The sequence below is a fragment of the Crocodylus siamensis genome, chromosome 1 (genome assembly GCF_052110815.1).
Source record: "Crocodylus siamensis isolate JL-2025a chromosome 1, ASM5211081v1, whole genome shotgun sequence".
NCBI classification, from domain to species: domain Eukaryota; kingdom Metazoa; phylum Chordata; order Crocodylia; family Crocodylidae; genus Crocodylus; species Crocodylus siamensis.
The window spans coordinates 383,478,257-383,490,518 of NC_143395.1; the positions used below are offsets into that span (position 1 = coordinate 383,478,257).

The window sequence follows — 12,262 nt, forward strand, 5'->3', positions numbered from 1 at the left end:
AAAGTCTAAAGCTGTTTAATATTTAATTACAAGATCACCCCTTAAAACTACACAAATCACTTGGCCATAAAAAAACCCAAAACTTTAAAATTGCATTTGGTTTCTTCTAAATAAAAAGGCAAATTCTGTTTTTATCCACATTCACTGAAATGTAGGACAATATTTAGCCTACTATATTCAAAGAAGGTAGTAATTGGTATTTAACAGACTGACATGCATCTTACAATTATTTCACTAGGCATGTGTTTATTGAATAATATATTGCAACATAACAGATCTTAATATTTGAATTTCTCCATCCTATAAAAATACAGGAGACCCTCACAATTTGTGGGGGATACAGTCTCATATCCCCCGTGAATGGCAAAATTCACAAATAAGGCACTGCATTCATGAACACAGTGCCCCTGGTGGCTGGGGTAGGGAGTGGGGCATAGCTGTGCCGGTAGCGGTGGGCGTAAGGCGGCGGGAAGCACAAAGCTCCTGAGGGGCTCCTGCAAGTGTATTTAAGATGTAGGTTCAGCATCTGCGAATATTTTAAACCACGAATGCCAAACCCATGAATAGCAAGGGTTTCCTGTATTTGTTTCACAGATCTGTAAAAGGATTCCTCTTTGTCTCGGGGCAAGGGGAGGATATGAGCCCAGAAGGGCTAAAGAGGGATCCTGGGGAACTATACACCCCGGGGAGAACAAGAAGGGAGAAAGAAGTAAAAATACCTTATCGGCGGCAGGAACCGCGGCAGAGCAGGAAGCGACGGCGGGACCCGCACGGCTCGGTAGCTGCAGTTTTTTTAAAGGGGAAGCAGCTGAGGAAGAGGAAAAGGAGAGCCGCCCCGGAAGTATAAGAAGGGGAGGCCACGAGGCAGAAGGGGGGGAGAGGTGGAGAGAGAGAGAGGTATCCCTGGGCTCACTAAGGAGTCAGAGGAACCAGGGAACGCTGCACCTAGTGCAGAGAAGGGGCAAGAGCTGCTTCCGTGGAGAGACGCTGCTGCTAGATCAAAAGGGACCCAGGTATCCCGGTTATATATCACCCTCGGGCCGCGAAGAGACTCGGCGGGAGGAAACCCATCAACTGAGATGGGGACCCACCGGGTCGTTGGAAAAGAGGCAGCTAGTAAAGAGGTCAAGCATAACCCTCATGTCTGGGACGGAGGCTCCCAGGGGAACTCGTCGAGGGAAGAGTCCTGAGCGGAAAGAAGGGGATGTTGAAGGCAGACACGCGTCCGATACACCACATAGTTAGAGGAGGTAGCATTAAGGGGGGGGTAGTTGGTGAAGGGGAGCACTCTGTCACAGGCGCTCCAAGGTAGGGCCCCAGCTAGATTGAAATTAGGAGCACATGCAGGTGATGATAGTTTTTTCTCTCTTTTGTTACTTCTGTTGTTAACTTGTCCTGGGACCCTGGAATAAGAGGAAAGGGGGACGGAGTTTTTCTAGGGCTTAACAGGCAGAGGAACTCCAGTTTCATACCGGTCCCGGGAGGGGGAGCCAGAGGGACCCTGCATAGGAAGAGGTTTGGCCGTGGACAAAACACCAGGAGCACGCTGTCAGGGCTGGGTATAGGGCGAGGTACAGGGGAGGCTGGAGCCTTGCGAAGACCATCACGCTTTGGCCTGGGGTAGCCGAACCCGGATGGTCGGACTCCTCCTCCACTGAGATTCCATCAAGTCATGGCAGGCGGGATTAGGAGGGGATAAGACCGCCCAAGGCAAGAGACTGGAGCACCCCACTTGTGAGGGACAGAGCGGAAGGCTACCACCAAAATCTAGGGCCGGGCAGCGAGGGACCGCATGATCGAGGCCCAACGGGTGCACTCTTGAAATTAAAAAAAAAAAATCTTTCTAAGGAAAAATATTTTAATTAGACCTAGAATTCTGACCAATTCAGCTGTAACACATTTTTTTTCCCTTGTCATAGGTTCATAGGAAAGTAGGGCTGGAAGGAACCTCACCAGATCATCTAGTCCAGACCCTTGCTCAACCATCTCAGTCAGGTGTCTAACCTGCTCTTGAAAACTTCCAAGGATAGAACTGCAGTTTTCCCAGGTAGCCAGTTCCACTGCTCGATCACTCTTATAGTGAGAAAGATCCTCCTCATCTCCAGCTTAAATTGCCCTGTGCTGTAGCTTGAGGCCATTGCTCTTAATTCTGTCCTCTGGCAATGGACAAAAGCCCATCTCCATCCTCTCTCTAAATCACCCTTCAGATATTAAATGACTTATCAAATCCCCTCTCAGCCTTCTCTTTTCTTCTAGGCTAAATATCCCTAGCTCTTTCAGCCTTTCCGAAGTCTTGTCTCCTGGGTCCCTAATCATTTTTGTTTTGTGCTGGACTCTCCCTTCTGTCCACATCCTTTATGAAGTGTGGGGCCCAAAACTGATCACAGTACTCCAGGTACACGAGGCCTTGCCAGCACTGAATAGAGCAAAAGAACAATTTCCCTTAATTTGCAAGTGACACTCCTGTTAATACAGCCTAATATGTCCCTTTCAGCTGGGTGCAGGAATCATTAGATCCAGGGTGTCAAATGCATTTGTTCCTGTAGGCCAGATCTGGACCACAGAGCTTCTCCCACATTTGATCCAGACGCACTTTTGGTGTCAGGGAGAGTGGCAACAGCATTTAATCCCTGCCTTAACTACTGTGTCAGCTGAGGTAGCTGCAGGAGTTAACACTGCATCCCCATTAGGGATCCATACCTGAGATTTGGCAGCAGGGTGAACAAGGGCAGCATTAACACACGCTACTGTGTCAGCTCAGGGAACTGTAGAGGTCTCCACCACTGCCACTTGCACCTCACTCTGTTGCTGAAATCGTGTCCCCTCCAGGAGCCCCATAGACAGATTTCACATCTCCACAGGCTGGATAGCCCACAGGCCAGATGTCTGACACACCACATTATACTATAAAGTGTTACTCCATTTTGGAGCCTCTTTCTCGCCCAACAAATCTTGAACTCCTCACTTCACGGTAGGCCATAGCAGAAATGCTTGTCGCACAGCCATGTCAGATTCTAACAAATCTGTGAATTCTTCTAAATACCTTGTCACAAATACAAGCACATGAGAAGGAAGGACTCCACAGTGACACAGGTTTAATAGGAGGGATGGAGTATACCTCCCTAGAGCCTATATACCTATAGCTAGAATATTTGCTTCTGAAGTAGCTCCCCTCAGGCTGAAATGAAACTAAATATGCGTCTCTGTTACTAGGTAAGTGCTCTCAAAAGATGAATCTGCCCTTAAAAGTTAATATTTTTAAAAAGCAACTTGATATTGATACTTTATAACATCTCCCAATACATAAGAAACTCAAAAAATGCTGCTATATTATTTTTCTAGCTTTGTTAATTACATTTAAGTATTTTAAAAGGTAATACCCAAACAAAAAGCTATGTTAAAACGGAGTGAAGGTTGAGAGTATGCATCAGTTAACTTACAGGGATATTGTAATTATCCCCAATCCAAAGCACTATGAGCCCAGCAGCTTCAGAAACAAGGTTATACCTAACATATCCAAATCTCTTGAGGTAAGAAATACATAATTAAGGCATTCAAAAAAGCCTTTTCTTTGCCAGAATGCTGAGAGGGAAATTTTAGGTGCAGGAAATATGCCTTTTAAATTAAGGTTAATCAAATCAGGGACCATAAATAATAAATTGCCTAAGTTAAAATCGCTTAGTTACTGCAAGACTACACAATTTTCTGACCCAGATATGTTTGGTTTTACATCTAAGAACTAAACATTATTTAGTTTAGAAAAGAAAATGGTTAACAAGAAGTCAAGAATCTTAAAAATAGTTTCATGAAAATATAGATATTTGTTATTTTAAACAAAATATGTAAACAGATTTGTGAAAATAGAGGATAAAATTAAGGTAGTGCTATTTTGCAGTATATCCATAAATATATACCTTTGACAGCTCCATTCCAGGTCCACACTGTTCACAAAGAATACAGTTTCCAGCATGATCCCTAAATTCTTGTTCTCTACAATCTCCCGTCTCACAAGTTGCTCTACTCAACTAAAAACAAACGATAAAAACAAAATCAGCAATCTTTTACATTAAAAGTGGAATTTATATCGAGCCCAAATATTTGATTTCGAACATTGCATTCTTTAACAATTAGTTAAAATAGAATTATTTTCTAACATTTATGATGAAAAAAGAAGTGCTGATTATTTACTTACCAAATATGCTAGCAGAAGCATTAGCATCTTCAGTATTTTATCTAGTCTTTGTAATCCTTCAGTGTCCATTGTTTTATTACAAAACCCCTCTCCCCTATGAAGAACTAAATCAAAAGGAAAGAGGAAAATTGTTTAAAATCTTTAAAGTTGCAAAATTAATTTAAATAAGAACATACTATTTAATACCCACAATTCTATAGGCTTTTGTATGCTGAAACATGCAAAATAAAACTTGGATAGTTGACAGGATTAGGTTTTGTAGCCTTTGCAAAGATGAGGGTTTGTAAACCAGCCAGGGTCACATACAGCTGCAAAGATTTTAAATGGAAGCTATAAAAGACATTCACAATAGAATGATCAAGTGGGTCACTCACATATACTTCAGATCACCACAGAAAAAGACTAATTTTAAAAAAGGAAGAGGGAAGAAAAACCTTAAGCACCTTGCCCATCACATTTTAGGGAGCAGTAAAAAAACTGAACCTAATCAGTTGGAAACGGCAGAGGTCTGGTTACTCCAAAAGCTAGAACAAGTTTATTGTAGACTTCTAACATAAGACCATGATCTGCACAGCTACCCACACTCAAAAAATTTAGTGGAATGTCAACTGGGAACTAACTTCTTATTTCTGAGTTTGGCAGCCAAACAGAAATTCAAACTGAATTTGCGGTGCAAAATATTCTACTATGCTTCAGTTCACAAAATTTAGGAGTATAAAGTCTCTTACTCTGTAAGTAGGAATAGCCAAGAACTGAATACTAATTTGCCCTTCTTGTTTTGTAACACCATTCTTTTAAGCTATAGGAAAAAAAGAATCTTTGCAGAAGAAGTGCCTGACAAATAAAGGGAGGCAGAACAAATTACAGGTGACAGATAGCTGTAAAGTACCATATTTTACTGCATATAACCCCCACCTTTTCTCCCCAAAATCAGCTGGTGAAAAGTGGAGTGCACATTATATTCAAGAAAAACAACTCTCCAAAATTCTGGAAATTTGGTGGCAGCGGAGTGGTAACAGCATTAATCACTGTGGCTCCTACAGCCACAACAATTAACACTGCCACCTCTCATCTGCTGCCAAGTTTCTAGAACTATGGGGAGCCCTCTGCCAGATGACATGACCCTGCATGCCAGACTGGGCTGGTGTGTGGGACTGGTTTGTGTCCCAACCTAGCATATGGCCCTGGACATGGCACATCAGGTCTGACCCAACACATGCCCCCAAAACAGCATGTGGCCCTGAACGTGACCCAGAGGGTCCAACCCAGTGCCTGGCTCTAGAACAAGTGTATAGGGTAGTGCCAACTCTGAACTGGTATGGTGCTAGAGTGATCCTGGACCTGATGTCCAGTCCTGGAACTGACATATCAGGTCCAACCTAGCATGTAACCCCAGAATCAGCATGTGGCCCCGCAGGGACCTGGAGTGCAGTCCTGGACTTGGAGTACTGAAGCCAGCACATGGGGTCAGACTTGATGTATGGACCTGGACAAAGCATGCCAGGTCAGTCTGTGGACCTAAACCAACATGAAGGGCTAGCAGCAGGCTTGGGAGCAGGCTCAACTTCCTATCTGCTGCTACTCAGTTACTAGACATGATGATCTCTTCTCCTTTTTTTCAAGATACCCTTTTACAACAGGTGCATACTATATGCAGGGGGTGTGCTGTATGTGGAAAAAAAATACAGTATGTGTGGTGGTATCAAATTGTTAGGAAAACAGTAGATTATTAAATTGGAGGAGATTATAAAATTCTTGAAAAAATCTATTTAGTAAAATCTAAATGTTTTGATAAAGCATTTGAAAAGATTGCTGTACAATTCACACGCTAATCCTAGGAACGAAGTGGCCCTGTGCAAACGTTACTCCATAGTTTCCAGTTCAGACTCTAGTTCTTATACATGCAAGTGTCTCAGCATACTAGCAGTGGCTCTCAGCACAGAACTGCTGAGTGCCAAGCAGACAAACCCTTAAAGAGCTCAATGTTTAGCTTATTAAATAAATAAATTAAGACAGATTGAGAAGTGACTTGATTTATGTATAAACTCCTTATGACAAGAAAAAACACTGGAGATGAAAGGTATCTTTAACCTATTAAGAAAGACTTAGCAAGAACTATCAGCTAGAAGTTAAAACCAAAATTCAAGTGAAGAAACAAAACCCACCTTTTTTTCCCCCTCCAAACTACGGGAGTAAAAATACTACAGTGGTACAAACTACTAAGGGGTACATTCTTCATATTTAAATGTTGTCAGAATAAGACTGAATACATTTCTGGGAAAATATACTTTAGGAAAATACAAGTTATACTTAAGCAAAAACAAGTTCTTAGGCTCAGTGAAATTTAACAGCCAACAAAATGCAGATCACACTAGAAGATCTAACAGTTGCTCCTGGCCTGAAAGCCACACGCCTTTGCATTTTTTTATTACATAATCAATTTTAAGAATCAAGAAAAAAAGTCTTGTGACGTTTCAGATGGCCAAGATATTCTTGTGAATAGTGAGACTGAAATTGTGGCTGCATTAAAGTTAATGGGAAAACTCCCATTGACTTCAAGAGGGGCAGAACTTCACTGAACGGATTTTTGATACCAGCAAATGGACTTTTTTTCCTGGAAGAGCATGAGATCCCATATATATTTCCTTAATTGCTATAAAAGGAGAAAAACATTAAGTCAGGCAATCAAGAATAATATAAAGTAGGAAACAGGAAAATCGGATGGTTTTATATAGCTTTGAATTCAATACACAATTACTCCAATTATAAATTGTGTGCATTTATATTATTTATTGTATTCCACAATCATTATTTAATGTGTTTCTAGATTGCTAATGTCTATAATCACAAGACTATCCCTAAGTTTAGAAATGACATTTTTCAATTAATGCTGTTTTTCTTAGAGCTAAAAACAGTTATTCTATTTTGGGAGAGTGTTTACTTTTCTCTGACTCTTAATTCAATGTGAATAAAAGTCTGTGACGTGTCAAAACAGAAGTTTAAATAACATAAAATTGTTGTTTTTCCCACATCTATTTAAAATAATCTAAATACCTTGTTAAAGCAGACTAATGACACAAAATATAAACCTGTGGCATAATCTAAACAGTCTGGATAGTCCTGCACAGCAAGCCACTTTAATTTTCTTTATTTCTCATTAATTAAAGAACAGCTTGATTTATTAGCCACCGGATGCAGCACTTGCTATAGGTAACAGTTTAATAGGAGTAAAGCTATATTAAATTTATGCAATGAAACTACATTCATCCCATATGCTTTTTCCAATATGCAATAACCTAAAACTTTAATACAGTTTTAAAGTCAGCTGGCATACATGCAATTTATTAAAACTAGTGCTGAAGTAAAACCAGTAATATGAATATATTTTGATTACTTTAACACTGTTTTTATAACCACATTGGATTAAAAACAAATGCCAGTCCATACCATCAGTCCTTAACAGTCTTTACCATCTTCTGGTTATCAATGCATACAATTTTACTGGTAACTTTTAATTTCTGTTATGTTTCTGATCTTAGTTGTTTAGAGTCACCAAATCCTTTACTAAGTAATCTTACTACACATTAAGCTCAGACTTTTAGAACCTATGAAGTACAGAGAAGTGTACAGTGAACTGAAACAACACATTTTTTGTCGTGTTAAGTGCGGATATGTTTTTCTTATTGCAACTGTGAAATATTTGCTATTGAAAAGAAAAGTTACCAGCTTTATAACTCTAGTGCCAAATCCAACACGTTCAAACATCAGGCATTCCAAAATGCTGAGCCCAACATCAAGTTCTGAAAACAAAATGTTTTTGAGCTGGCATCAAAATTATCAAAGGCTTACATGTTTTAATGTGCCTTACACCGATTATTGGACGTATACATGACACAAACAATCCCTCTGAATTTAACTCAGCTCTGAAACTATGATACATCACCCAAATATGATCTGGGTTTAACCTAGTTTCAACTTCCAAAAGAAACTTGCGAACTTCTGGATCTTAAACTTCAGAAGACTTAGGTAGCTTAATGGCTGCGTGACATGTTCAGAGCTTTTCATCAGACATGGTTTTGTATCATGCAATTACTGTAATTATTGTTCCAAGTCCTAAAAAGAATCCCAGGAGAAATACCAGCTATTACATGAAAAAAAAGATGGGTGGCTGCACAACACAAAGACTTTTTGTACAAGTACACAGAGGATTAAGACTTCACTGTTCCTGATTAACTTTATATTCAAATAAATCAAGGGGCTGAGGCACAGTCATAACTGACTGTCCTGGAAGCAAGTCTTTAGAGAAACAGATCTGTGCCAACTATGTATTTCCTATTTTTGTCTCCAGCTTGAAGGTTCTGGTTAAAAAGTAGCACTTAATAGTTTGCCATTGGGCAAATTTGTTCTCTCCATGTGAACTGGCGGACACAAGGCATTCATTCTACATGTTATTCACAGTAACAAGTAACTAAAGATGTTTTTAAGTCTTGAATGTATGCCCTCACACATTAACTCACCAAACTTTGATAGCTCCCATTCTCCTGTAAATATCATTTATTTATCAAAATGAGGGAATTTGAAAAAAAACCCCTATGTTACATATCTTATCATCCGTAAAGCCATATGAAGATATATGGTGATGTGTTAACCCAAAATATATTAGGAAATATGATAATTGGAGGTCACATAGTCAGTTTGTAGTGTTCCCATGAATATTAACAAGTGTAATCTCAGTTTTAAGGTCATATACAGGCCATATGCAGTTAACTGATTAATTTGCCACTCCTGGAAAAATGAAAATAAATGCATATTATTCACTAGCGACCAAGTATCAGGAGTTGATAATGGGGAATGTTGGCAGGGAATCAGAACAAGGATTAATTAAATAATAGTGGCCCATTATCCACAAAGCAAATTATACATTTACCGTATACCCACATACACAGGCCACCTATACAGAGGTGATACCTTGCAATAAATGCAAGTGGCTCATGATAAGTTATCACGCCTGTTAGACTGCCCAATAACCTACTATCCTCCACATAGTGCAGCTGAAACCTTTGTGCCACACTACATCAGTTGAGAATCAACTGCAATATCCACTTTTGGCTCACTGCTCATGAGTGATGTACATAAACCCTTCCTGCTAAAGCCACTATGTCAGCTCATTGTCTATATTTTTAACCTAAATGGTTCCCGGACTAGCATTTTTAAAGAAAATATTTTTCTGACAAAGCAGAAAGTGGTAGCACTTTACCTATACCAGCATAGACCTCTTTAAGATCAGAGCCTGTAACTCAAGTGCTGACCATCACTGAAATCAGTGGGGCTACTCAGAATAGTAATCATTATTCCAGTTAGTATCAGGGTCAGCTCTGCGGTATGTAATGTTGCTGCACATAATTCACTTTTCTTGTTCTTTAACTTCTAAAAGAAGTGGCTCTGTCGAATGAAGTCCCAGATTAAAAGTTCAACTCTACTTAGGAACGCTCGTCATCCCCCATACACAACTACAATCAAAATGCTCATGTTTGTATTACACTCTTCATTCCATTTACAACACTATACACTACTGGGCTTTTTTGTTTTTAAGATTGTTTTGTGTCCTACACTGTTAACCCACTCTGCACTTAACCTTTTGATACTTGTAAGGGCTGCTTTTATTATTACTGGACTGAGCAGTAACACATTAACATCTCTTTTAAGTAGGCCTCCTGGGAGAACTTTTGGAGACTATTTAATGTTTTAAATAGCACAGAACTGGATTGCTATGAACTTGCAGACCTCTCCTAGACCGGTGCTGAAAAAATGAGTATGGTAAAACAGAGTATGCAGGGAAGGGTTCAACTGCCTGCAGGGCTGTCTCTGGGCCAGAAGAGCAGCAACTCTGCATCTGCATCAGCAGGGCCAGACAGGCAGGGTGACCTTTCCCTGCCTGTTCCCCTGGGGCGGCCACAAATGGGGTGGAGGGGTGGCACACTGAGGTGAAGCCGCAGGAGCTGGGCAGTAGGGACCCGTCCTGAGCGGCTCCGAGAGCTCCCGCCCAGGCGGACAGCGCCCGCCGCCCTCCCGAGCTGCAGAGGCGGCGCCGAGGGGCCGCGGGTGACAGCACCCGGGAGCCGCCCGCGAGGCCCCCGCTAGCCCGCGCCTGGCCCGGGAGCTGCGCTCCTGCCGCAGGCGCCGCCGCCCCTTCCCCCCCGGCGGGAAGCAGCGAGGCCCCGTGTGCCCCGGGGGGAGGGAGGCGCCGCGCGCACCCACCTGCAGTCGGAGAGAGGGAGTCCCGCCTGGCGCCTCTCCGCGCTCCCGTAGCCTGGCAACCACCCGCCGCGCCCCCGCCCCTCGCGCTTCACGTGACCAATGGCAGCCAATCGGCAGCGCCAGCGGCAGAGCAGGCGCGGAGGCGTCAGGGAGGAGACGCGAGGGCGAGGCACTGCTGGCGGTTCCTTCTGGGGTCCGCTGAGTTCCCCTGGGCGCGCCTGCGCAGTGGCTGTAGAACGACCCGCCCACTCCCTGCTATCCGCAGAGGGCAGGAAGAGCCTGGCCTTTTGCTCCCCCCCGCCTCGGCAGTCGTCCTTTTGTTCTGTCACCTGCCCGGCAGCAGGACTGCGGCGACATCCACCTGCCTGGCCAGGTCTGTTTTCCCCGTGCGAAGCACCAAGGGTACCTCTGCAGGTCGTAGCGCGGCTGGGGGAGAACAGAGGCGACAGGCTGCCCCTGCCCATCCGGGTCTTCCCTGCTCTCTGCTTGGTGCCTGCACATGAGCACTGAGGCCGCTCCGACATGTATTGTAGCACGTGGGACTAACCGAGTCTGCTGGAGCATAGTCGTTACTGCACTCCAGCACCTTCCTGCATCCCATGCATTGGCCTCCCCATGCTTCAAAATGGTGCCAGGGCACTTTATCTAAAGCTCATCGAACAAGCTTTAGTTCAAATGCACCCACCACCATGGTGATGCATAAGATGATGCAGTGGTTTAATTAAGAGCAGCTCTCTGAGTCACTCCAATTAAAGTGTCACTCCCTCCACTGCTTGAAAACAGGTAAAAATGCCCAAAGAGTTGATGAAACTACCAAAACGTAAACAACAGAGGGGGGAAGTTCCAGGAAGCGGCCTTAGGCTGTGTTATGATTAGGATGATTCAAAGACAAAGAAATGTGGAAGAGGTGTGTTTCAAGTAAGAGGGCACTTCGCTTACTTTTAAGCTTTGGAGTTCCCAGTACCATAACAAGTCAGGTTTTGGTGGGGGGGTTGATTTGTTTTGTCGTTCCCTAACAGGTTTGACTTCGTGTGGTAAGATACAACTACTGTGATGTGCTATACAGACCTCAAGGACCATCCAGAAGTTGCAGCTGGTGCAGAAAGTGGCAGCTGCCTAATGACAGGAGTTCATTGCTCCTGTGTCTTTTCTGGCTTTCCAGTAGCTTTCTGGGTGCTGGTTTTGGGCTATCCTGCCCTTGGCCCTCCTTGTGTTCCATCATGATCTCTATGGTCACCTGAGAACAACCTCCCACATGGTCTATTTGTGCACTAAGTTCATTTGGCAGAAGTATGTGGGAGGTTGTTCTGAATAGTCACTCCACAGCTTTGAAACTCCCCTCCCCCTCGAGGCCAGCGGAGTCCAGGCCTGGACATTTTTGAGAATTGCTCTAAGAACTTATTTGGGCAGGCTTTTAGCAGACAGTTAAGTTTTGGAGTACTGCTTAGGGGAGTTGTATTATCTTTTATTATTTTATTTTAGTATTTTATCTATTTTTATGAGTGATACTGTTTTTATTGTAAGCCATCCTAAGGCTTTTGGGGGGAGGGAACTATATAAACAAAAAATAAACTCAATGAAAAATGAGAAGATTGGAATAAAATTACTTGGCCCTTAAGAAGCACATGGTTCCAACAAGAAAGCGTTTCTAGTTTTTGTCGCTGAACAAATACAGGTTTAAGTACTGAAAAATGGCCTAATGAAGAATACATTTTAGCACCCTTAACAGAGAGACCTCTAAGAGTGTGGAATTTTTTGAAAGAATGACAAGCTAATGTACAGCCCTAGTACATCTGTTGTAAGTAACAGCTG

General features: G+C 42.6%; 1 protein-coding gene across 5 annotated transcripts in view; it reads right to left on the reverse strand.

The window, feature by feature from the left end:
* Window positions 1-12,262, reverse strand: part of TNFRSF19 (TNF receptor superfamily member 19) — a 93,613-nt gene that overhangs the window by 77,278 nt on the left and 4,073 nt on the right. For 4 of the 5 annotated variants that reach the window (XM_090028800.1, XM_090028831.1, XM_090028794.1 and 1 more), the window contains 2 exons: window positions 4,193-4,296; window positions 3,915-4,025 (listed from right to left, as the gene is read on the reverse strand). In XM_090028800.1, the coding sequence (XP_089884926.1) occupies window positions 3,915-4,025; window positions 4,193-4,296 (215 nt within the window). Of the gene's footprint in view, window positions 1-3,914; window positions 4,026-4,192; window positions 4,297-10,450; window positions 10,570-12,262 lie in introns of those variants that run through there. The other variant, XM_090028820.1, reaches the window with a different exon arrangement.